The following is a 27,412-nucleotide window of genomic DNA, read 5'->3' on the forward strand; positions in this document are numbered from 1 at the left end:
GGGGAGGAGTTATTTGGGGTCGGTCTTTCAGACCTGGTGGCCACGGCAACAGCTGGGAAATCCACGTTTTTACCCCAGGTCGCCTCTCAACATAAGAAGACGCCGTATTATCAGGCGCAGTCCTTTCGTTCCCATAAGGGCACGTGGGCAAAAGGTTCCTCATTTCTACCCCGTGACAGAGGGAGAGGAAAACGGCTGCAGAAATCAGCCAGTTCCCAGGAACAGAAGCTCTCTCCCGCCTCTGCCAAGCCCTCAGCATGACGCTGGGGCTTTACAAGCAGACAGGGAGGCAGTTTTGGAAGCCATTCTCAAGCTGTATTCCCAGCAGGTGATAATCAAGGTACCCCTCCTGCAACAGGGAAAGGGGTATTACTCCACACTGTTGTGGTACCGAAGCCGGATGGCTCGGTGAGACCGATTTTAAATCTAAAATCTTTGAACACTTACATACAGAGGTTCAAATTCAAGAGAAGGGGACTACATGGTGTCTCTGGACATCAAGGATGCTTACCTTCATGTCCAAATTTACCCTTCTCACCAAGGGTACCTCAGGTTTGTGGTACAGAACTGTCACTATCAGTTTCAGACGCTGCCGTTTGGATGGTCCACGGCACCCCGGGTCTTTACCAAGGTAATGGCCGAAATGATGATACTCCTTCGAAGGAAGGGAGTTTTAGTTATCCCTTACTTGGACGATCTCCTGATAAGGGTAAGATCCTGGGAACAGTTGGAGGTCGGTGTAGCACTATCTCAGGTAGTGTTGCGACAGCACGGTTGGATTCTCAATATTCCAAAATCGCAGCTGGTTCCGACGACTCGTCTTCTGTTCCTAGGGATGATTCTGGACACAGTTCAGAAAAAGGTGTTTCTCCCGGAGGAGAGAGCCAGGGAGTTATCCGAGCTAGTCAGGAACCTCCTAAAACCGAGCCAAGTCTCAGTGCATCAATGCACAAGGGTTCTGGGAAAAATGGTGGCTTCCTACGAAGCAAAGCCATTCGGCAGATTCCACGCAAGAACTTTCCAGTGGGACCTGCTGGACAAATGGTCCGGGTCGCATCTTAAGATGCATCAGCGGATAACCCGGTCACCAAGGACAAGGGTGTCCCTCCTGTGGTGGTTGCAGAGTGCTCATCTACTAGAGGGCCGCAGATTCGGCATTCAGGACTGGGTCCTGGTGACCACGGATGCCAGCCTGCGAGGCTGGGGAGCAGTCACACAGGGAAGAAATTTCCAGGGCTTATGGTCAAGCCTGGAGACATCATTTCACATAAATATCCGGGAGCTAAGGGCCATTTACAATGCTCTCAGCTTAGCAAGACCTCTGCTTCAAGGTCAGCCGGTTTTGATCCAGTCGGACAACATCACGGCAGTCACCCACGTAAACAGACAGGGTGGCACAAGAAGCAGTCAATGGCAGAAGCTGCAAGGATTCTGCGCTGGGCGGAAAATCATGTGATAGCACTGTCAGCAGTATTCATTCCGGGAGTGGACAACTGGGAAGCAGACTTCCTCAGCAGGCACGGCCTCCACCCGGGAGAGTGGGGACTTCACCCAGAAGTCTTCCACATGATTGTAAACCATTGGGAAAAACCAAAGGTGGACATGATGGCGTCCCGCCTAAACAAAAAATTGGACAGGTATTGCGCCAGGTCAAGGGACCCTCAGGCAATAGCTGTGGACGCTCTGGTAACACCGTGGGTGTACCAGTCAGTGTATGTGTTCCCTCCTCTTCCTCTCATACCAAAAGTACTGAGAATTATAAGACGGAGGGGAGTAAGACTATACTCGTGGCTCCGGATTGGCCAAGAAGGACTTGGTACCCGGAGCTTCAAGAGATGCTCACGGAGGACCCGTGGCCTCTACCTCTAAGAAGGGACCTGCTCCAGCAAGGACCCTGTCTATTCCAAGACTTACCGCGGCTGCGTTTAACGGCAGGGCGGTTGAACGCCGGATCCTGAAGGAAAAAGGCATTCCGGATGAAGTCATCCCTACCCTGATCAAGCCAGGAAGGATGTAACCGCAAAGCATTATCACCACATTTGGCGAAAATATGTTGCGGGGTGCGAGGCCAGTAAGGCCCCGATGGAGGAATTTTCAACTAGGTCGATTCCTGCATTTCCTGTAAACAGGAGTGTCTATGTGCCTAAAATTGGGGTCCATTAAGGTTCAAATTTCGGCCCTGTCAATTTTCTTCCAGAAAGAACTAGCTTCAGTTCCTGAAGTTCAGACGTTTGTAAAAGGGGTACTGCATATACAGCCTCCTTTTGTGCCTCCAGTGGCACCTTGGGATCTCAATGTAGTTTTGGGGTTCCTAAAGTCACATTGGTTTGAACCACTTGAATCTGTGGAGTGAAAATATCTCACATGGAAAGTGGTCATGTTGTTGGCCCTGGCCTCGGCCAGGCGCGTGTCAAAATTGGCGGGCTTTATCCTGTAAAGGCCCTTATCTGATCTTCCATTCAGACAGGGCGGAATTGAGGACTCATCCTCAATTTCTCCCTAAGGTGGTTTCAGCGTTTCACTTGAACCAGCCTATTGTGGTACCTGCGGCTACTAGGGACTTGGAGGACTCCAAGTTGCTGGACGTAGTCAGGGCCCTGAAAATATATGTTTCCAGGACGGCTGGAGTCAGAAAATCTGACTCGCTGTTTATCCTGTATGCACCCAACAAGCTGGGTGCTCCTGCTTCTAAGCAGACTATTGCTCGTTGGATTTGTAGCACAATTCAGCTTGCACATTCTGTGGCAGGCCTGCCACAGCCAAAATCTGTAAAAGCCCATTCCACACGGAAAGTGGGCTCATCTTGGGCGGCTGCCCGAGGGGTCTCGGCTTTACAACTTTGCCGAGCAGCTACTTGGTCAGGGGCAAACACGTTTGCTAAATTCTACAAATTTGATACCCTGGCTGAGGAGGACCTGGAGTTCTCTCATTTGGTGCTGCAGAGTCATCCGCACTCTCCCGCCCGTTTGGGAGCTTTGGTATAATCCCCATGGTCCTTACGGAGTTCCCAGCATCCACTAGGACGTCAGAGAAAATAAGAATTTACTTACCGATAATTCTATTTCTCATAGTCCGTAGTGGATGCTGGGCGCCCATCCCAAGTGCGGATTGTCTGCAATACTTGTACATAGTTATTGTTACAAAAATCGGGTTATTGTGGTTGTGAGCCATCTTTTCAGAGGCTCCGCTGTTATCATGCTGTTAACTGGGTTCAGATCACAGGTTGTACGGTGTGATTGGTGTGGCTGGTATGAGTCTTACCCGGGATTCATAAATCCTTCCTTATTGTGTACGCTCGTCCGGGCACAGTATCCTAACTGAGGTTTGGAGGAGGGTCATAGGGGGAGGAGCCAGTGCACACCAGGTAGTCCTAAAGCTTTACTTTTGTGCCCAGTCTCCTGCGGAGCCGCTATTCCCCATGGTCCTTACGGAGTTCCCAGCATCCACTACGGACTATGAGAAATAGAATTATCGGTAAGTAAATTCTTATTATTTATATACATATACACATAGCATATTAAACATGCATATATATATATATATATATATACATATATACACATACAGTACACGTATATATACGCATGTATATATATATGATATGTGTGTGTGTGTGTATATGTATGTATGTATATACATGTGTATATATGTATGCACAAATTGCACATGGATATATATGTACTATAATTAAAATAAAGTAAACTTTTATTAAGCACTTACAAGTGCCACCAGGAAGAAAGCAGGCTGCAGAGGACGCTAGACAGCCATTAATAATACTTGAGCAGAAAAAAAAAAAAAAAAAAATTTTTTTTTGGTGGAGGTGGGTTTCTGGGTGCTCGGAAACCCCCCCCCCCTGGGTGCGCCACTGGCATAGAAACAAAATAACCCACCTAAATCTAACTCTCTGCACATGTTTTATCTGCAGAGAGTTTGTTAGCTAATGGTTTTGCCCATTTGCTGCTGGGGTCAGATCTGAATTACCCCCACAGAGTCCTGATGTGGCAAAGAAAGGTGAGAAAAGAGGCACAGCGGTAGCAGGAATAGTGCTAAGAGGAAAGAACAAGGGGAAGAGGGCCTTTAGTCTATGGGGTAGATTTACAAAGCATATTTTGGAAGTTTCGTTCTCAGCAGTTAGTATCCAATGATTTGTTCATTTACAGTGTTTGTAAAAGATAGATTGTCAGCGGTCAGATAGGCGCCGGTTTGTAGCACTTACAGAATGTTCACATGTTAAACCGCCTTGGTGATTGTGTCAGTTTATGTGCGGCCAGATTTAAACTAGGATTGACATTAAGATTTAGGGGAGCATGCAATTATTTACGCAGCTGCGATTGTTTCTGCAGGATGAGTGCAAATATATTCTAATGTCTCAGACGCCATCTTGTGCCTCGGACGCATCACATTTGCCGCTCTTGTGCTTAACTGTCGCACATCTGTACGCCATCGACCCTCTATGCTGTCTCACCTAAGACACCGGGGACTCTCTTGCTATGAACTAATTCACAGTGGCTGACTTAGGCATGCGCAGACAGCGGTCCCGACACACCAGCGTTTCTCTAGTACCTCCGTTACCTCCCTTCAAACGTTGACTCCCTACCACTCCTTTTGCAAATCAATCCTCTGTGTGCGCTGTCACAAGAATATCGCTGCGGTAGCCAGAAATCTCTGAACTGCGGCCCTTACTTACTTGCGTGTTGGAACACTGTTTATTCAGGCTTTTGTGTGTGGCTTTGAATTTTTTGACATTGATAAAAGCGCACCCAATAAAGAAATGATCCTCTTTGCTGAAATGCAACCGGAAGGTGCAAAATCTGCCCCATTAAGAATATCGAACAAGCCCCGATTTCCGCCAGCTCCCTGTTGGGACAAAATCTAAAGGCCCATACACACTGGGCGATTTTGAGCTCAAACTAACTCACTTTTGGCATTTTAAGCTACTTTGACCTCAAACTCGGCCAGTGTGTATAGGCGGGCGGTGAGCAATGATGCGTGCTCCCGCATCATCGCTGGCCGCCGCCGTGCTTCACCCCCCCCCATGAACTTTGCTAGGCACAGGGAAAATAGCTCAGGGTGTATGCATTGAGCTATTTTCCTGCCCGCGATGTTCACGATCATCGCTGTGCATCTATACGATGGGCAAAAACGCCCAGAGTGTATGCACCTTAAGTGTTCTGGTAAAAGATGGAGGTAAGGAAGGGGGGGGGGGGATCTTGTCCCTTTAAAGATATCCGATATCAGCTGGCTTCCCACTCCTCCGGCGATCTTGGACTCCATTACATCCCGGCGAATATACATTGCAGAGAAATCTAGTTGAGGAAAACGTGAAAAAGAAGAACACCCATTCTGTGGACTATTGGTTTGCTTTACCCTCATGCTAATCTAGTGTTGCCTTTGATCTATTGCCTTGTCTATTGTATTGTATCCTATTTTCTACCTGACATGGCAGGTTGCTGGCTATTTGATTGGGCGTACACTACTCCTTTGCACCAGAATTACATCCACCCCCTTTCTCTTACATCCTAGAGGATTCTGGGGACTCCAAAAGGACCATGGGGTATAGACAGGATCCGCAGGAGACATGGGCACACTAAAAGACTTTGACTGGGTGTGAACTGGCTCCTCCCTCTATGCCCCTCCTCCAGACCTCAGTTAGATTCTGTGCCCAGGAGAGACTGGACACACACAGGGGAGTTCTACTGAGTTTCTCTGGAAAGACTTTATGTTAGGCTTTTTTATTTTCAGGGAGACCTGCTGGCTACAGGCTCCCTGCATCGTGGGAGTGAGGGGAGAGAAGTCAGACCTACTTCTTCTTACTTCAAGGGCTCTGCTTCTTAGGCTACTGGACACCATTAGCTCCAGAGGGTTCGATCACTTGGTGCGCCTAGCTGCTTGTTCCCGGAGCCGCGCCGTCACCCCCCTCACAGAGCCAGAAGACAGAAGCCGGGTGAGTATTAGAAGAACAGAAGACTGCAGTGACGGCAGAAGACTTCAGTAACGGAGGTACAGCGCAGCGGTCGCGCTGCGCTCCATGCTCCCACACACACACCAACGGCACTCACAGGGTGCAGGGCGCTGGGGGGGGAGCGCCCTGGGCAGCAAGTCACTGAGGGTCTTTTGACTGGCAAAAGATGCATATTCGGTGCCCGGGCACCGTGTACGATACCCCCGCCAGTATAAAAAAAAAAAAAATTTAAGCGGGACTACAACGCCCCAGGAAGGGGCGGGGCTTAGCAGCACAGCTTACCAGCGCCATTTTATCTCTTCACAGCCGCTGCAGAGACGCTAGCCCGGACCTCCACTCTCCTTACAAGCACAAGGGAGCAAAACGGGGGAGCACAGGCAATTTGGTGCTATATATGTATATGTATTTACAGCGCAGCCATCATATATTATTTATTTAGTAGTATATGGGCGCTGGGGTGTGAGCTGGCATACTCCCTCTGTGTTCTCTCTACAGGCCTCCCTGTGGGTCTGTCCCCTTTTGGCCGGTGGGTGTGTCGGTACTGCGTGTCGACATGTCTGAGGCTGAGTGTTCCTTCCCGGAGGAAGTTACTGGGGGCGCGGCAAAAGATTTGGGAACGACTCTGTCGGCACAGCCGACTGCTGATTGGGTAAATATGTTGAGTACACTGAATGCAAACGTGGCATTGTTGTCTAAGAGGCTGGATAAATCTGATTCTCAGACACAAACATGGAGAAAATCTATGGAGGACGCTTTATCTCAGGTACAGACCCCCTCAGGTTCACAAAAACGTTCATTTACCCAGATGGCAGATACAGATACCGACACAGACTCTGATTCCTGTGTCGACTTCAATGAGGCCAGTTTACATCCGAAAGTGGTTAAGAGTATTCAGTACATGATTGTGGCTAATAAAGATGTTTTACATATTTCTGAAGAGCCTCCTGTTCCAGATAAGAGGGTTTGTTTGTATAAGGGAAAAAAGCCTGAGGTGACATTTCCACCCCTCTCATGAACTGAACGCTCTTTGTGAAAAGGCTTGGGAGTCACCTGACAAAAGGTGGCAGATTCCCAAGAGAATTTTTATGGCATATCCTTTCCCCTCTGACGACAGGGAGATATGGGAGTCTCCCAATGTGGACAAGGCTCTGTCCCGACTGTCCAAAAAGGTGGCGCTTCCGTCTCCTGACACGGCTACCCTCAAGGATCCGGCGGATCGCAAGCAGGAGACGACATTGAAGGCCATTTTCGTTACCACTGGTGCACTACTCAGGCCTGCTGTGGCATCGGCGTGGGTGAGTAGTGCTATTGTTAAGTGGGCATATAATTTAGCTTCTGACATGGATACCCTTGATAAGGATAACATTCTTTTGACTCTTGGTTATATCAAGGATGCTGCAGATTACCTAAAGGATGCGGCGAGGGATATTGGCCTCTTGGGATCAAGGGCCAATGCCATGGTGGTCTCGGCCAGGAGGGCGCTGTGGATTCATCAATGGAATGCTGATGCCGACTCCAAGAAAGCTATGGAAGCTCTCCCTTTTTAAGGTAGTGTCTTGTTTGGGGACGGCCTTGCTGACCTGGTGTCTACCGCTACTGCGGGTAAGTCATCTTTTCTTCCTTATGTTCCCACACAACAGAAAAAGGCACCCCATTATCAGATGCAATCTTTTCGGCCTAATAAATACAAAAAAGGAAAGGGCTTGTCCTTCCTCGCTTCAAAGGGTAGAGGAAGGGGAAAAAGGTCGCCTGCTGTGTCTGGCGCCCAGGACCAAAAGTCCTCCCCCGCCTCTACCAAGTCCAGCGCATGACGCTAGGGCTGCCCTGCGGGAGTCCGTGCCGGTGGGGGGCCGTCTCCGAATCTTCAGTCAGGTCTGGTTTCAATCGGCACTGGATCCTTGGGTCTTAGACATAGTGTCCCAAGGGTACAAACTGGAGTTTCAGGAGATGCCCCCCCCGCCGCTTTTTCAAATCGGCCTTGCCCGTTTCTCTTCCAGAAAGAGAAGTGGTAAATGCTGCGATACAAAAGCTGTGTCAACAGAGGGGCATTGTCCCGGTTCCCCCGTCCCAAAGGGGGGAAGGGTTCTATTCGAGCCTCTTTGTCATGCCGAAGCAGGACGGCTCGGTCAGACCGATTCTGAACCTAAAATCCCTCAACCCATACTTGAAAACTTTTAAGTTCAAGATGGAATCTCTTCGAGCTGTGATCTCCAGCCTAGAAGGAGGGGGGATTTTATGGCGTCAGTCGACATAAAGGATGCCTACTTACACGTCCCAATATATCCTCCTCATCAGGCCTTCCTAAGATTGCGGTGCAGGATTGTCATTACCAATTTCAGACGTTGCCGTTTGGGCTTTCCACGGCCCCGAGAGTCTTCACCAAGGTGATGGCGGAAATGATGGTACTCCTACGCAAGCAGGGGGTCACAATTATCCCGTACTTGGACGATCTCCTGATAAAGGGGATATCAAAAGAGCAGTTGCTAAGAAATGTGGAACTCCTTCTGACGGTTCTGCAACATCATGGTTGGATTCTAAATTTGCCAAAGTTTCACTTGATTCCGACAATTTGGCTGCCCTTCTTGGGCATGATTCTAGACACGGAACTACGGAGGGTGTTTCTTCCGGCGGAAAAAGCTCTGGAAATCCAGACCATGGTCAAGGAGATTCTGAGACCGGCAAGAGTATCGATTCATCAATGCACTCGAGTGCTAGGGAAGATGGTTGTGGCTTACGAAGCCATTCCGTTTGGCAGGTTTCATGCCCGGGTGTTTCAATGGGATCTGCTGAACAAATGGTCCGGGTCTCACCTGCACATGCACCGGAAAATAAGTCTATCTTCCAGGACCAGAATTTCTCTCCTGTGGTGGCTGCAAGGTTCTCACCTTCTAGAGGGACGCCGATTCGGAATCCAGGATTGGGTCCTACTGACCACAGATGCAACTCCGAGGATGGGGTGCAGTCACACAAGGAAGAAGTTTCCAGGGAAAATGGTCAAGCCAGGAATCTTGTCTCCACATAAATGTTCTCGAGTTAAGAGCCATTTACAACGGCCTCCTGCAAGCGAAGAACCTTCTTCAAGGTCTCCCTGTCCTGATCCAGTCGGACAACATAACAGCGGTGGCGTACGTAAACCGCCAGGGCGGAACAAAGAGCAGGACGGCAATGGCGGAGGTCACAAGAGTTCTCCGCTGGGCGGAACAGCACGTGAGCGCTCTGTCAGCAGTCTTCCTTCCGGGCGTGGACAACTGGGAAGCAGACTTCCTCAGCAGACACGATCTCCATCCAGGAAAGTGGGCCCTTCATCAAGAGGTATTTGCAGAAGTGACTATGCGTTGGGGAATTCCTCAAATAGACATGATGGCGTCTCGCCTCAACAAGAAGCTTCCGAGGTATTGTTCCTGGTCGAGGGACCCCCAAGCCAGTGCAGTGGACGCCCTGGTAACTCCATGGGTGTTTCAGTCGGTGTATGTGTTCCCTCCACTTCCTCTCATTCCAAGAGTGTTGAGAATTATAAGACGAACAAGGGTTCAGGCAATTCTCGTTGTTCCAGATTGGCCACGGAGGGCCTGGTATCCGGATCTTCAGGAATTACTCGTAGAAGACCCTTGACCGCTTCCTCTAAGAGAGGACCTGTTACTGCAGGGGCCATGCGTGTTTCCGGACTTAGCGCGGCTACGTTTGACGGCGTGCAGGTTGAACGCCAAATCCTAGCTCGGAAAGGTATTCCCGGGGAAGTCATCCCCACTCTCTTTAAGGCTAGAAAGGAGGTCACGGCAAAACATTATCACCGTATTTGGAGAAAATATGTGTCGGGGTGTGAACCAAAGCAGCTCTTGCGGAGGAGTTTCACTTGGGTCGTCTCCTCCATTTTTTGCAGGCAGGCGTGGATGCAGGCCTGAAATTGCGTTCCATCAAAGTGCAGATATTGGCTTTATCTATTTTCTTTCAAAAAGAATTGTCCGCCCTTCCTGAGGTTCAGACTTTCGTGAAGGGAGTGCTGCATATCCATCCCCCGTTTGTGCCACCCGTGGCCCCGTGGGATCTTGAAGTGGTGTTAAAGTTTCTTATGTCTCACTGGTTTGAACCTTTGCGAAAGGTTGAGTTAAAGTTTCTCACTTGGAAAGTGGCCATGCTTTTGGCCTTGGCGTCTGCCAGATGAGTGTCAGAATTGGCGGCTTTGTCTCACAAGAGCCCATATTTGATTTTTCATGTGGATAGAGCGGAATTGAGGACTCGCCAACAATTTCTGCCGAAGGTGGTTTCTTCGTTTCACTTAAATCAACCTATTGTGGTACCTGTGGCTACGGAGGCTGTCGCGGCTCTTGTTAGGAAAACGGAAACACTGTTTGTCCTGTATGCTTCCAACAAGATTGGTAATCCTGCTTCCAAGCAGACTATTGCACGCTGGATTTGTAATACGATCCAGCATGCTCACTCTTCGGCTGAGTTGCCATTGCCGAAGTCAGTAAAGGCCCATTCTACCAGGAAGGTGGGCTCGTCTTGAGCGGCTGCCCGAGGGGTCTCGGCGCTTCAACTTTGCTGAGCAGCTACGTGGTCGGGTTCAAACACTTTTGCTAAGTTCTATAAGTTTGATACCCTGGCTGAGGAGGACCTCATGTTTGCTCAATCGGTGCTGCAGAGTCGTCTGCACTCTCCCGCCCGGTCTGGAGCTTTGATATAGACCCCATGGTCCTTTTGGAGTCCCCAGCATCCTCTAGGACGTAAGAGAAAATAGGATTTTAATACCTACCGGTAAATCCTTTTCTCCTAGTCCGTAGAGAATGCTGGGCGCCCATCCCAGTGCGTACTGTTACTTGCAGTTGTATTGTTGGTTGTTGTTTTCGGTTACACGAAGGTTGTGTATCGGTTATGTTCAGCTTGTTGCTGTTTTTCGTTCATACTGTTATCTGGTATTCCTGCTAATCCAGTTGTACGGTGTGTTTGTGGTGTGAGCTGGTATGTATCTCACCCTTAGTTTAACAAAAATCCTTTTCCTCGAAATGTCCGTCTCCCCTGGGCACAGTTCCTATAACTGAGGTCTGGAGGAGGGGCATAGAGGGAGGAGCCAGTTCACACCCAGTCAAAGTCTTTTAGTGTGCCCATGTCTCCTGCGGATCCCGTCTATACCCCATGGTCCTTTTGGAGTCCTCAGCATCCTCTACGGACTAGGAGAAAAGGATTTACCGGTAGGTATTAAAATCCTATTGTTTTGCTCTAATTCAGGGATGGGGAACCTTCGGCCCTCCAGCTGTTGTTGAACTACACATACCAGCATGCCTTGCTACAGTTTTGCTATTTGGCCATGCTAAAACTTGCAGGGCATGCTGGGATGTGTAGTTCAACAACAGCTGGAGGACCGAAGGTTCCCCATCCCTGCTCTCAGTAAAAGATAGTGATGTCTATCCTTGTGTGGGACATATTGCTGTCCTCTGTCCCTCAGAGTTCATCCGGTATCACCGCTAAAGGTGGCTGTCCTCTATCAGTAATTCTTTTATGTTACCATATTTCGGGCTGTTTTTGATAAAAATGCTCCAACTTTACTGACCGTGCTCTTATTTTTTTTGCCAGGCTGCCTTGATGATCTCCCTTATATGGAAATATTACGCAGAGCCAGTTATCGAGCTGCCTAGTAAATGGATTGCACCACTGGAACGCCTTGTGGCATTTCCCACCGGGATTGCAGGTAACAGTAGCACCAGTTTTGCCAGTGGTTCCCAAACTTTTTTTAATCACAGCACCGTAGAGTATCAGATTTTTTTTTCTCGGCACCTCTAGGCCCAAAGTTTCTTATTGAGAAATTTAGAAAGAAATATTAAATAAAGTAAATTGTGTTTTTACTGTATGTCAACTTTAGGTTCAGTTATGTGTTGGGGGACAAGATTTGCTTCTGTTTGTCCACATAGTTTATCATTGGTAGCCACCAGCACTGGTTTTGCCTATTATAATGGCCATAAATAATTAAAATTTCTCCGGGACCACCAATCCAGGCACCCCTGCAAGTGTTCTGAGGCACTCCAGGGTGCCACGGCACCCAGTTTGAGAACCACTGCTCTATGAAATAAGTCTAGAATTCAGTAACTAAAGTGATGAGACCACAGTACAACTTGCAAGGCACATTGGGGGCTGAAGTGTCCCGTATGGAACAGTATTGTCACAATGATTAATAGCACTCAGGGAAGTGGTACTGTCTCCTGGTGGGTGACCCTTGCTTTTGGCATGCACATACAATAGTACATAGCTGTTCCACCACCCAAATGATTCTAAATCTATTTGGAAAGCTGTTTACTTTTAGGGTACAACCCACAACAGCTCACATAGAAGTGACAATAAAGAGAAATGTTATATTTAACAACTTTGGATACATGTTCCAACCCTGCAGATTATGTAGTACAGGTACTATCATTCTCCGTGTTTGTTGTAGAAGGGGATGCTGGAAACACCAATGTTGTTTCTTATTTCTCTAACGTCCTAGTGGATGCTGGGAACTCCGTAAGGACCATGGGGAATAGACGGGCTCCGCAGGAGACAGGGCACTTTAAGAAAGAATTAGGATACTGGTGTGCACTGGCTCCTCCCTCTATGTCCCTCCTCCAGACCTCAGTTTGAATCTGTGCCCGGACGAGCTGGGTGCATCTTAGTGAGCTCTCCTGAGCTTGCTAAAGAAAGAAAGTATTTTGTTAGGATTTTTTATTTTCAGAGAGAGCTGCTGGCAACAGACTCTCTGCTACGTGGGACTGAGGGGAGAGAAGCAGCCCTACTCACTAGAAGATAGGTCCTGCTTCTTAGGCTACTGGACACCATTAGCTCCAGAGGGATCGTACACAGGAACGCACCCTTGGTCGACCGATCCCGGAGCCGCGCCGCCGTCCCCCTCGCAGAGCCAGAAGACAGAAGCCGGCGTGAGAAGCAAGAAGACTTCGAAATCGGCGGCAGAAGACTCCAGTCTTCATATGAGGTAGCGCACAGCACTGCAGCTGTGCGCCATTACTCCCACACTAAACCCACACACTCCGGTCACTGTAGGGTGCAGGGCGCAGGGGGGGCGCCCTGGGCAGCAATTAGGTACCTCTTGGCAAAAGCAGCATATATACAGTTGGGCACTGTATACATGCATGAGCCCCCGCCATTATTTTTACACAAAACGCGGGACAGAAGCCCGCCGCTGAGGGGGCGGGGCTTCCTCAGCACTCACCAGCGCAATTTTCTCTCCACAGCTCCGCTGAGAGGAAGCTCCCCAGGCTCTCCCCTGCAGAATCACGGTAGAAAGAGGGTAAAAAGAGAGGGGGGGGCACATAAATTTGGCGCAAAAACAGTATATACAGCAGCTACTGGGTTAACAATAAGTTACTGTGTGACTCCTGGGTAATATAGCGCTGGGGTGTGTGCTGGCATACTCTCTCTCTGTCTCTCCAAAAGGCCTTGTGGGTGAACTGTCTTCAAATAGAGCATCCCCTGTGTGTGTGGTGTGTCGGTACGCTTGTGTCGGCATGTTTGACGAGGAAGGCTATGTGGAAACAGAGCGGGTACAAATGAATGTGGGGTCGCCGCCGACGGCGCCGACACCCGATTGGATGGATATGTGGAAGGTTTTAAATGATAATGTTAATTCCTTGCATAAAAGGTTGGATAAAGCTGAAGCCTTGGGACAGTCAGGGTCTCAACACATGCCTGATCCTACAGCGCAGAGGCCGTCGGAGTCTCAGAAGCGCCCAATATCCCAAGTTGTTGACACAGATATCGACACGGATTCCGACTCCAGTGTCGATGGCGATGATGCAAAGTTGCAGCCTAAAATGGCTAAAGCCATCCGCTACATGATTATAGCAATGAAAGATGTGTTACACATCACAGAGGAAACCCCAGTCCCTGACAAGAGGGTTTATATGTATGGGGAGAAAAGGCAAGAGGTGACCTTTCCCCCTTCACATGAGTTAAATGAGTTATGTGAAAAAGCTTGGGAATCTCCAGATAGAAAACTGCAGATTTCCAAACGGATGCTTATGGCGTATCCTTTCCCGCCAACGGACAGGTTACGCTGGGAATCCTCCCCTAGGGTAGACAAAGCTTTAACACGCTTATCCAAGAGGGTAGCCCTGCCGTCACAGGATACGGCCACCCTAAAAGATGCTGCGGATAGAAAGCAGGAGGGTATCCTGAAGTCCATTTATACACATTCAGGTACCCTACTAAGGCCGGCGATTGCGTCGGCCTGGATGTGTAGTGCTGTAGCAGCATGGACAGATACCTTATCTGAGGAGCTTGATACCTTGGACAAGGATACTATAGTACTGACCCTGGGGCATATAAAAGACGCTGTCCTATAGGCACATGGAGGTTTTACCTTACAGGAGTGAGGAGTTGTTTGGGGACGGTCTCTCGGACCTGGTCTCCACAGCTACGGCTGGAAAGTCAAATTTTTTGCCATATATTCCCTCACAACCTAAGAAAGCACCGTATTACCAAATGCAGTCCTTTCGATCACATAGAGGCAAGAAAGTCCGAGGTGCGTCCTTTCTTGCCAGAGGCAGGGGTAGAGGAAAGAAGCTGCACAATACAGCTAGTTCCCAGGAACAGAAGTCCTCCCTGGCTTCCTCTAAATCCGCCGCATGACGCTGGGGCTCCACAGGCGGAGCCAGGCCCGGTGGGGGCGCGTCTCCGAAATTTCAGCCACAAGTGGGTTCACTCACGGGTGGATCCCTGGGCTATAGAGATTGTATCTCAGGGATACAGGCTGAAATTCGAAGTGATGCCCCCTCACCGTTACCTCAAATCGGCCCTGCCAGCTTCCCCCATAGAGAGGGAAATAGTGTTAGCAGCAATTCACAAATTGTATCTCCAGCAGGTAGTGGTAAAGGTTCCCCTCCTTCAACAGGGAAGGGGTTACTATTCGACAATGTTTGTGGTACCGAAACCGGACGGTTCGGTCAGACCCATATTGAATTTAAAATCCCTGAACATATACCTGAAAAGGTTCAAGTTCAAGATGGAATCGCTCAGAGCGGTCATCGCAAGCCTGGAAGGGGGGGATTTTATGGTGTCTCTGGACATAAAGGATGCTTACCTTCATGTCCCCATTTATCCATCTCATCAGGAGTACCTCAGATTTGTGGTACAGGATTGTCATTACCAATTTCAGACGTTGCCGTTTGGTCTGTCCACGGCACCGAGAATATTTACCAAGGTAATGGCAGAAATGATGGTGCTCCTGCGAAAGCAGGGACTCACAATTATCCCATACTTGGACGATCTCCTCATAAAGGCGAGGTCCAGAGAGCAGTTGCTGATCAGCGTAGCACGCTCTCGGGAAGTGTTACAACAGCACGGCTGGATTCTGAATATTCCAAAGTCGCAGCTGATTCCTACGACGCATCTGCCCTTCCTGGGCATGATTCTGGACACAGACCAGAAGAAGGTTTTTCTCCCGACGGAGAAGGCTCAGGAACTCATGACACTGGTCAGAGACCTCTTAAAACCAAAACAGGTCTCGGTGCATCACTGCACGCGAGTCCTGGGGAAGATGGTGGCGTCACACGAGGCCATTCCCTTCGGCAGGTTCCATGCGAGGACCTTTCAATGGGATCTGTTGGACAAGTGGTCCGGATCGCATCTACAGATGCATCGGCTGATCACCCTATCCCCCAGGTGGCTGCAGAGTGCTCACTTTCTCGAGGGCCGCAGATTCGGCATTCAGGACTGGGTCCTGGTGACCACGGATGCAAGCCTCCGAGGGTGGGGGGCAGTCACACAGGGAAGAATTTTCCAGGGTCTGTGGTCAAGTCAAGAGACTTGCCTTCACATCAATATCCTGGAACTAAGGGCCATATACAACGCTCTAAGTCAAGCGGAGACCCTGCTTCGCAACCAATCGGTGCTGATTCAATCAGACAACATCACCGCAGTGGCTCATGTAAACCGCCAAGGCGGCACAAGGAGCAGGGTGGCGATGGCGGAAGCCACCAAAATTCTTCGATGGGCGGAGAATCACGTACGAGAACTGTCAGCAGTGTTCATTCCGGGAGTGGACACCTGGGTAGCATGATTCCTCAGCAGACACGACCTCCACCCGGGAGAGTGGGGACTTTATCAAGAAGTCTTCACGCAGATTGCAAGGCGATGGGAACTGCCACAGGTCGACATGATGGCATCCCGCCTCAACAAAAAGCTACAGAGGTATTGCGCCAGGTCAAGAGACCCTCAGGCGATAGCTGTAGACGCACTAGTGACACCGTGGGTGTTCCAGTCGGTTTATGTGTTTCCTCCTCTTCCTCTCATACCCAAGGTGCTGAGAATCATAAGAAGAAGAGGAGTGAGAACAATACTCATTGTTCCGGATTGGCCAAGAAGGACTTGGTATCCAGAGCTACAAGAAATGCTCACAGAGGACTCATGGCCTCTACCTCTAAGACAGGATCTGTTACAACAGGGGCCCTGTCTGTTCCAAGACTTACCGCGGCTGCGTTTGACGGCATGGCGGTTGAACGCCGGATCCTAGCAGATAAAGGCATTCCGGATGAGGTTATTCCTACGCTGATAAAGGCTAGGAAGGACGTGACGGCAAAACATTATCACCGTATATGGCGAAAATATGTTGCTTGGTGTGAGGCCAGGAATGCCCCTACAGAGGAATTCCAGCTGGGCCGTTTCCTTCACTTCCTACAGTCGGGAGTGACTTTGGGCCTAAAATTGGGGTCCATTAAGGTCCAGATTTCGGCCCTATCCATTTTCTTTCAAAAAGAACTGGCTTCTCTTCCTGAAGTTCAGACGTTTGTAAAGGGAGTGCTGCATATTCAGCCCCCGTTTGTGCCTCCAGTGGCACCTTGGGATCTTAATGTGGTGTTGAGTTTCCTGAAATCACACTGGTTTGAGCCACTTAAAACCGTGGAGTTAAAATATCTCACGTGGAAGGTGGTCATGCTATTAGCCTTGGCTTCGGCTAGGCGTGTGTCAGAATTGGCGGCTTTGTCACATAAAAGCCCCTATCTGGTTTTCCATATGGACAGGGCAGAATTGCGGACTCGTCCGCAGTTTCTGCCAAAAGTGGTGTCATCTTTTCATATGAACCAACCTATTGTGGTGCCTGTGGCTACTCGTGACTTGGAGGATTCCGAGTTACTGGATGTAGTCAGGGCTTTGAAGATTTATGTAGCCAGAACGGCTAGAGTCAGGAAAACTGAGTCGCTGTTTATCCTGTATGCATCCAACAAGCTGGGTGCTCCTGCTTCAAAGCAAACTATTGCTCGCTGGATCTGTAACACGATTCAGCAGGCTCATTCTGCGGCTGGATTGCCGTTTCCAAAATCAGTAAAAGCCCACTCCACAAGGAAGGTGGGCTCTTCTTGGGCGGCTGCCCGAGGGGTCTCGGCATTACAACTTTGCCAAGCGGCTACTTGGTCAGGTTCAAACACTTTTGCAAAGTTCTACAAGTTTGATACCCTGGCTGAGGAGGACCTTGTGTTTGCTCATTCGGTGCTGCAGAGTCTTCCGCACTCTCCCGCCCGTTTGGGAGCTTTGGTATAATCCCCATGGTCCTTACGGAGTCCCCAGCATCCACTAGGACGTTAGAGAAAATAAGATTTCACTTACCGGTAAATCTATTTCTCGTACTCCGTAGTGGATGCTGGGCGCCCGGCCCAAGTGCGGACTTCTTCTGCAATACTTGTATATAGTTATTGCTTAAATAAGGGTTGTGTTATGGTTGCATCAGGGTTATCTGATGCTCTGTTGTTGTTCATACTGTTAACTGGGTAAGTTTATCGCGAGTTATACGGTGTGATTGGTGTGGCTGGTATGAGTCTTACCCTGGATTCCAAAATCCTTTCCTTGTACTGTCAGCTCTTCCGGGCACAGTTTCCTTAACTGAGGTCTGGAGGAGGGACATAGAGGGAGGAGCCAGTGCACACCAGTATCCTAATTCTTTCTTAAAGTGCCCTGTCTCCTGCGGAGCCCGTCTATTCCCCATGGTCCTTACGGAGTCCCCAGCATCCACTATGGACTACGAGAAATAGATTTACCGGTAAGTAAAATCTTATTTTCTCTTACGTCCTAGAGGATGCTGGGGTCCATTTAGTACCATGGGGTATAGATAGTTCCTTTGGGAGACACTGGCACTTTAAAAGTTTAATAGTGTGGGCTAGCCCCTCCCTCTATGCCCCTCCTATCAGACTCAGTTTAGAAAATGTGCCCGGAGGAGCCGGTCACAGCTAGGGGAGCTCCTAGGAGTTTTTCTAGTTTTATTTTTATTCTAAGAGTTGTTAGGTTACAGGAAGGCTGCTGGTGGCAACAGCCTCCCTGCTTCGTGGAACTTAGGGGGGGAGTAGGAATCAACTCTTGAAGTTAATGGTTCTCTATCTCCGCTGACAGGACACTGAGCTCCCGAGGGTGCTGATCGCAAGCCCACTAGGCGACCGCTCACTCCCGCAGCACGGCCGCCACCCCCTAATAGAGCCAGAAGAAAGAAGAGTGGTGAGTACAGCGTCGCCGGCGGGAATGGTGGCACAAGGGTGGGAGCGCAGCTCTGACAGGCTGTGCTCCAAGAAGGCTCAGCAACATCCATATGTAGACCCTGCTGAGGGGTGTCCTGGGCCAGCACGATCACCCTAAGACAGGTAAATACAGCTAACGGGCTAATCCCACTGTAAGCATCAAAGACCTCAGACCAGTATAATCTAATTGTGCGGGAAGCCGCGCGCCATTACGGGGGACAGGGCTTCTCCTCAGAGTGGATCCAGCACTCACCAGTGCCATTTTCTCCCTGCAGATCACTTAAGCAGGACGCTGACATGGAACGCTGACCCCCACATAACTCCAGTTATCCTCTGCAGTACCAGGGTGTTATAGACAAGGGGGAGAGAGTGTAGTTAGTAGTAATTAACCTATTATATTACATGTACTCAGGACTGCAATGTGTTTTCCCAACCTTCTGAATCCGAACCCCCATGGGTGGATTCTTTAAGGGGAATGATATCCCAGATTTCATCAAGGATGTCACATAATGCGAAAGAGACGCAGTTTTTAAGAAAATCTGTAGAGGGTTTGAAGTATTCAGCTCCCACTACTTCCTCAAATACCCCACCTACATACCCGAAAAAACGTACACTTGCCCAGATAATGCAAGTTGACACTGATACCGACTCTGATACAGGGGACGGTGATGGGGATATGCAGGGGGGTGATGCATCCCTTGCTAAAGGGGTGCAGCTAATGATTGAAGCCATTAGGGATGTTTTACATATGTCTGAGAAGGTACCTAAACAAGTTGAGGAATCTTGTTTTACAGAAAATAAGAAATCCTCGCTTACCTTCCCTGCTTCTAAGGAGTTAAACTCTTTATTTGACAAATCCTGGGAAAAACCCAGAGAATAAATTCCAGACCCCTAAAAGAATTCTCATTGCTTTCCCATTCCCTGAAGAGGATAGAAAGAAGTGGGAAAGCCCACTTATAGTAGACGCTTCTGTATCTCGGTTGTCTAAAAAGGTGGGTTTACCTTTCCCTGGTTCAACTGCCTTAAAAGAGCCGGCTGACCGCAAGATTGAGACTAGGCTCAAATCTCTTTACACTGCTACAGGCATGGCTTTAAGGACCACTATTGCTTGTGCGTAGATTTCTAAAGCCATAGTAAAGTGGTCAGGCACATTACTAGAGGACTTAGATACTATGGCTAGGAGTGACATTGACTTGTTTTTACGTCACATACAGGATTCTGCTGGCTTCATGGTGGAGGGCATGAAGGATCTTGGCATGCTGAATGCAATGGCTACTTCCATGGCAGTCTTGGCACGCAGAGGACTCTGGCTACGCCAATGGACTGCGGATACAGAATCCAAGAAAAGTGTGGAGAACCTACCCTTCACAGGTCAGGCTCTGTTTGGGGACGCATTTGATGCGTGGATCTCCACGGCAACTGCGGGCAAGTCAACCTTTCTCCCCTCAGCAGCACCACGACTAGGAAATCTTATCCTACGTCTACACTGCAGTCCTTTCTGCTTCCTCAAAATCTTCAGCATGACGGTGGACCTCCCAGCCTGGAGATCGGGCAGATGGGGGCGAGACTAAAAGATTTCAGTCAAATCTGGGCGTCATCATGCGTAGACCCCTGGGTGACAGACATTGTTGCTGAGGGCTACAGACTGGAGTTTCAGGAACTCCCAGCTCACAGATTCTTCAAATCAGGCTTACCAGTTTCGCTGACAGAAAGTGCTATCCTGCAGGAAGCCATTCGAAAATTAGTCCAAACAGATGTTATTGTTCCAGTTCCACCTCACCTAAAACACAAGGGCTATTACTCAAACTTGTTTGTGGTACTGAAACCGGACTGTTCGGTAAGGCCGATATTAAACCTAAAGTCACTGAACCCCTACTTGAGGGAATTCAAATTCAAGATGGAGTCTCTGAGAGCGGTGATCTCAGGTCTGGAGGAGGGGGAATTCCTGGTAACCCTGGATATCAAGGATGCATACCTTCACATTCCGATCTGGCAGCCTCACCAGGCTTATCTCAGATTTGCGCTGCTGGATTGTCACTATCAGTTCCATGCACTGCCTTTTGGCCTCTCCACAGCACCGAGAGTGTTCACCAAGGTCATGGCAGAGATGATGCTACTCCTCCACAGGCAAGGAGTGAACATAATTCCATATCTGGACGATCTCCTGATAAAAGCATCTTCCAGGGAGAGGTTGTTGCAGAGTATTGCTCTCTCAACTCGACTACTCCAGGATCATAGGTGGATCCTGAACCTTCCAAAGTCACTTTTGAAGCCGACAAGGAGACTGCCCTTCCTGGGGATGATACTCGACACGGAAGTGCAGAGGGTGTTTCTACCGGTAGAGAAAGCGTTGGTGATCCAATCAATGGTACGGGATGTCCTGAAACCAGCCCGGGTATCGGTTAATTCAAGGTGCATTCGCCTTCTGGGGAAGATGGTAGCCTCCTACGAGGCTCTTCCGTACGGAAGGTTCCATGCGACGTCCTTCCAACTGGATCTCCTAGACAAATGGTCGGGATCACATCTTCACATGCACCAGCGGATATGCCTGTCGCCAAAAGCCAGAATTTCACTCCTCTGGGGGCTGCAAACTTGTCACCCACTCGAGGGCCGCATGTTCGGGATTCAGAATTGGATCCTTCTAACCACGGATGCAAGTCTCAGAGGTTGGGGAGCGGTTACCTAAGGGGGAAACTTCCAAGGAAAGTGGTCAAGTCTGGAATCCATCCTTCTGATAAACATTCTGGAACTAAGGGCCTTCTACAAGCGGCACATCTTCTGCAAGATCAGGCCATTCAGGTTCAGTCGGACAATGTAACGGCAGTGTCCTACATAAACCGACAGTGCAGAACGAAGAGCAGAGCGACAGTGTCAGAGGTAACAAGAATCCTCCTCTGGGCATAAAAGCACGCAGTGGCGCTATCAGTAATCTTCATTCCGGGAGTGGAGAACTGGGAAGCGGACTTCCTCAGCAGACACGATCTCCGTCTAGGAGCATGGGGCCTCCACCCAGAGGTGTTCGCAGAGGTGACAAGCTGATGGGGCGTACCTCAGGTAGACATGATGGCCTCTCGCCTCAACAGAAGCTTTGCAGGTACTGTTCCAGGTCGAGAGAACCACAGGCAGTGGCGGTGGACGCACTGGTAACTCCGTGGGTGTTCCAGTCAGTGTATGTTTTCCCTCCACTTCCACTCATCCCAAGGATTCTCAAACTAATAAAAAGAACAAGAGTTCAGGCGATCCTCATTGCTCCAGACTGGCCAAGGAAGGCTTGGTATGCGGATCTTCTAGAATTACTGCTGGAGGATCTGGGACCTCTTCCTCTTCGCAAGGACCTTCTGCAACAGGGGCCGTTCGCCTATCATGGAGGTTGAGCGCCAGATCTTAGCTCGGAAGGGTATTCCGAAAAAGGTAATTCCTACGCTGGTACAAACTAGGAAGGGGGTTACATCTAAACATTACCATCGGATTTGGAAAAAGTATATGTCTTGGTGTGAATCCAAGAAGTTTCCAATGGTGGAGTTTCAACTGGTACGGTTTCTCCTCTTTCTGCAAGCAGGTGTGGATGTGGGCCTACACTTGGGCTCCATAAAGGTCCAGATTTCGGCCTTGTCCATTTTCTTCCAGAAACAATTGGCTTGGATTGGTTCGAACCTTTGCAGGAGGTGGACGTCAAGTTTCTTACTTGGAAGGCAGTCACACTGTTGGCATTGGCATCTGCTAGACTTGTGTCAGAATTGGGGGCATTGTCATGCAAGAGCCCCCTCTTGATTTTCCATGAAGATAGAGCTGAGCTCAGAATGCGTCAGCAATTTCTTCCAAAGGTTGTGTCGGCTTTTCATATTAACCAGCCTATTGTGGTGCCAGTGGCTACTGAATCCTCAATTACCTCAAAGTCCTTGGATGTGGTGAGGGCTTTGAATATTTATGTGAAGAAAACTTCTCGTCACAGGAAGTCGGACGCTTTATATGTCCGTTATGATCCCAACAAGGTTGGGTGTCCTGCTTCTAAGCAGACGATTTCTCGCTGGATCAGGTTTACTATCCAGCATGCTTATTCGACGGCAGGCTTGCCGTGTCCAAAATCTGTTAAGGCTCACTCTACTCGTAAAGTGGGTTCTTCCTGGGCGGCTGCCCGGGGTGGCTCGGCTTTACAGCTTTGCCGAGCAGCTACTTGGTCTGGGTCGAACACGTTTGCTAAGTTCTACAAGTTCGATACTTTGGCCTCTGAGGACCTAAAGTTTGGTCAATCTGTTCTGCAGGAACCTCAGCACTCTCCCTCCCGTACTGGGAGCTTTGATACATCCCCATGGTACTAAATGGACCCCAGCATCCTCTAGGACGTAAGAGAAAATAGGATTTTAATTACCTACTGGTAAATCCTTTTCTCGCAGTCCGTAGAGGATGCTGGGCGCCTGCCCAGTGCTTCGTATTCCTGCGTTGTTACTTGGTTCAGTATTGTTGTTTCCTTTTTGTTATGTGTGAGCTGGTGTGAATCTCACCACTATCTGTGTTTTTCCTTCTCTCAAAGTATGTCCGTCTCCTCGGGCACAGTTTCTAGACTGAGTCTGGTAGGAGGGGCATAGCGGGAGGAGCCAGCCCACAATATTAAACTCTTACAGTGCCCATGGCTCCTAGTGGATCCGTCTATACCCCATGGCACTAAACGAACCCCAGCTTCCTTTACGGACTACGAGAGGTAATTAAAATCCTATTTTCCTTACTTACAAGTGCCAGTGACATCTTGTAGAAGGGGAAGCCGGAAACCCCAATGTTCTTTCTTATTTCCTTACCAGTGACATCTTAGAAACAGAGAATGTAATGGCAGATAAGAACCACTTGGCTCATCTAATCTGCCCATGTACACGCACACACATTCACTCTAGGGTTAATTTTTAGTCTGGAGCCAATTACCTTACCAGTATATTTTTGGATTGTGGGAGGAAACCGGAGCACCCGGGAGAAACCCACACAGGCATGTGGAGAATATACAAACTCCACACAGTTAGCGCCATGGTGGGAATCGAACCCATGACCTCTGTGTTGTGAGGCAGTAATGCTAACCATTTTCTTATACCCAGTCACCTCCTGCTGGTAATTTTCCAACTGGTGCAAATAAATATATTTAAATAAGGAAATTACAAACAGTGCTGGTCCTGATAAAACTCCTTCCATGCCAGACCTGTTTCCATTACGTCTGCTCATGCCATATACCAAGGGCCTTCTTTATACACAGTTGAGTCACATTATTATGACCACCTCCGACGTGTGACGTCGGCAGCGCGTAGCCTATGAAGTACGTCACGTGTCATGTGCTGGCTTGGCGGGTATATAAGGTGTTGGATAGGCCATCTGCACACATATCACTCGTTGCTGTCACGGGCAAAAGGGGCAATTTATACGAGTATAATAGCAAAAAGGGAGGATTATCGGATTTCGGGCCAAGGGTGGCAGTATCTCCGACACAGCGCAGTGTGTGACCTGTCCGCGTGCTGCTGCGGTGAAGATGTATCATGACTGGAAAAATGGCACCATTGCGAATAACTGATGTAGAAACTGCGGAGCACCACGTGCCATTGATGTGAGAGGTGAACGTCGGCTATGAAGGTGCGTGAGGGCTGACCGACGCGTTACAGTGGATCAGCTCACCGTCAGAATTAACCTGGAGGCTATCAGGTGTGTGTAAGATGACAGATCAGCCCGTCTAGCTGCTGTCCGTGCTGCACACGACGGTTACTCCGGCTATTAGCTGGTGGTTATAATAATGTGACTCGCCCGTGTAGTTAGGTGTAAAGATGCGCACTTTGAGTACACCCAAAAATAATATTGTATGTTGTAAGTTGCACATGTGTTAAGATGCGTATAACCTAAAATAGGGCACAGAAATGCTTCCACAGTCATTATCAACAATAGGTAAACTTTAACCAGGCTTATGGGTGTGCAAGACATCCGCTACCTACACACCTAAGGCCATGGGTTGTGACCTTACTGTACAGCACCTGCATGTGAACGTCACCCCGATCCATTATCCAGAGTCATGTGTAACTGCAAATATGGCATCAGGTTATGCGCATGGCAATAGGACAGGTTTTATACAAAACGCAGTTATATTGCATTTATATGCAGCTTTAAATCACGGCCCCATTTGTATTCCACAGTAATGTTAGTGACGTCTCATTTTTTATGTGTGCTGGTATAAAGGTACTGATGACATCATATGTATTATCTACACATTAGTTGCCTTCTGTTATGTGATATTGATATATGGCATGATATATGTCTTCTCATTCATAAAATCGTCGCTGTGGTGTTGTACTTAGTGGATTATTAAACCTAGTGGTGGTTTGTGGCTACAATTACAGCACATTCCAATCCACCACAGAGCAGTCAGACAGCCTCTCGGCTCCTGCAATACGTTCTTCAGCCACTACAACATTTTCATTTCCACCTCAATAGTTTATTTAATAAAGTGGAAGCTCTTTCACACCCTGCTGCTGCTTGCAGGGAGGCACACATTGTTACGTTTAGAAATTCATAAGGAACTAGTGTGCTAATTAAGGAATCCCCTATTCCTCAGTGATGTCACTAGCTCCGAGTGAATCCTACAGTGCGGTTAGACCTCTGTGATAACACTAGCTCCAAGTGAATATTGGATATTCTCAGAATCGCTGCAGTGCGGTTAGACCTCAGTGATGTCATTATCTCCGAGTGAATCCTGCAGTGCTGTTAGACCTCTGTGATAACACTAGCTCAGAGTGAATATTGGATATTCTCAGAATCGCTGCAGTGCGGTTAGACCTCAGTGATGTCACTAGCTCCGAGTGAATCCTACAGTGCAGTTAGACCTCAGTGACGTCACTAGCTCTGAGTGAATATTGGATATTATCAGAATCGCTGCAGTGCGGTTAGTCCTCAGTGATGTCACTAGCTCTAAGTGAATCCTACAGTGTGGTTAGACCTCAGTGATGTCACTAGCTCCGAGTGAATCCTACAGTGTGGTTAGACCTCAGTGATGTCACTAGCTCTGAGTGAATATTGGATATTATCAGAATCGCTGCAGTGCAGTTAGACCTCAGTGATGTCACTAGCTCCGAGTGAATCCTACAATGCAGTTAGACCTCAGTGACGTCACTAGCTCTGAGTGAATATTGGATATTATCAGAATCGCTGCAGTGCGGTTAGACCTCAGTGATGTCACTAGCTCTAAGTGAATCCTACAGTGTGGTTAGACCTCAGTGATGTCACTAGCTCCGAGTGAATCCTACAGTGTGGTTAGACCTCAGTGATGTCACTAGCTCTGAGTGAATATTGGATATTATCAGAATCGCTGCAGTGCAGTTAGACCTCAGTGATGTCACTAGCTCTAAGTGAATCCTACAGCGCGTTAGACCTCAGTGCCGTTAGACCTCAGAGTGAATATTGGATATTATCAGAAAGCCATAGAGCAGGGTAGTGGGTGTGCTACAGCTTCAAACACCGCACAGGGAAGAGGAGAATGGAGGTGGAGCAGCTGGAGCTATGTAAAAGGCTGCACACGGTAGTTATAGCTAAGGCAGCACGCTGCCTAGCTGCTGCCTTATAAATGGCTGTCCCAATTGAATTTGGGACCGGATTGGAACACCAGGCTGCAGCACCCCTGCAAATGAACTGCGGCACACTAGAGTGCCATGGCACACACTTTGGAACCACTGCCTTAGCCCATGTAGGTCTCAATCCAGCCCTGTAATCCACAGTCACATGGCATATGATGTAATGAGCAGAGTTGCTCTGAAATGCTCCTCTGAGCTCTATATGCACTGTAAAAACATTCTGTGCCCCCCTCTTTCCTTCCCTTCACATGACATAGGGTCTGTGTATCTGACTAGCAGCCATACTTCACGCAGAAATAATTCTGCATACTGATTACTCACTAACTTTGGTTTTCTTTGTTTCAGGTGGGGTAGGAATTACCTGCTGGCTCGTGGTCTGCAACAAAGTTGTAGCCATTTTGTTGTACCCTATAAGCTGAAAAGAACAAAGTATCGACAAGGCAGTATTCCTACATGCTGCAGCCCGTATTAATTAATGTGCGTAATATATTGTTTACATGCCTCCGAACCCTAGGATATATTTATTCATTTCTGTGTGTAAATCATGTCAGAACATCTAATCAAGTCATTATACTTTTTGTTGTTAGCTTGAAATATTTTCTTTTCCCATCTGAAATAAAGCAGTGTATGGCGTTCCAGCCCACTCTGGTGATGCATTCTTACTGACCTCTCTGATCACATCACTAGCAGTGCATGGCGTTCCAGCCCACTCTGGTGATGCATTCTTACTGACCTCTCCGACCACACCACTAGCAGTGCATGGAGTTCCAGCCCACTCTGGTGATGCATTCTTACTGACCTCTCTGATCACATCACTAGCAGTGCATGGAGTTCCAGCCCACTCTGGTGATGCGTTCTTACTGACCTCTCTGACCTCACCACTAGCAGTGCATGGTGTTCCAGCCCACTCTGGTGATGCGTTCTTACTGACCTTTCTGACCTCACCACTAGCAGTGCATGGAGTTCCAGCCCACTCTAGCGATGCATTCTTACTGACCTCTCTGACCTCACCACTAGCAGTGCATGGTGTTCCAGCCCACTCTAGCGATGCATTCTTACTGACCTCTCTGACCTCACCACTAGCAGTGCATGGTGTTCCAGCCCACTCTAGCGATGCGTTCTTACTGACCTCTCTCGCCACACCTATGTTAGCTGGGGTTTCCGCATGTTTTGTTGACAATCACAAGCCGGCAGTCATTATAGACTCCATACTGTCTAAACACAAAATATCGCTACGTTCAGAATTCTAATATGTCGACACTCAGAAAATGTCAATGTGTTTAAAATGGTGACTGGTTCATAACCTAGACTTCCAATTTTTGGGCTAACTTCAACCCTAACACTAAAAAATCTAATGATGTCATTTTAACTGTGTC

The 27,412-nt window shown here is 48.6% G+C and overlaps 1 protein-coding gene across 1 annotated transcript in view; it reads left to right on the forward strand.

Moving 5' to 3' along the window:
• The window catches only part of GET1 (guided entry of tail-anchored proteins factor 1), a 339,667-nt gene extending 312,993 nt beyond the window's left edge, over window positions 1–26,674 (forward strand). The window contains exons 4-5 of the mRNA XM_063956589.1: window positions 11,534–11,648; window positions 26,382–26,674. Of these exons, the coding sequence (XP_063812659.1) occupies window positions 11,534–11,648; window positions 26,382–26,455 (189 nt within the window). The 3' untranslated portion in view covers window positions 26,456–26,674. The remainder of the gene's footprint in view (window positions 1–11,533; window positions 11,649–26,381) is intronic.
• The last annotated feature ends 738 nt before the right edge of the window (window positions 26,675–27,412 follow it).

Source organism: Pseudophryne corroboree, chromosome 2, assembly GCF_028390025.1.
Source record: "Pseudophryne corroboree isolate aPseCor3 chromosome 2, aPseCor3.hap2, whole genome shotgun sequence".
NCBI classification, from domain to species: domain Eukaryota; kingdom Metazoa; phylum Chordata; class Amphibia; order Anura; family Myobatrachidae; genus Pseudophryne; species Pseudophryne corroboree.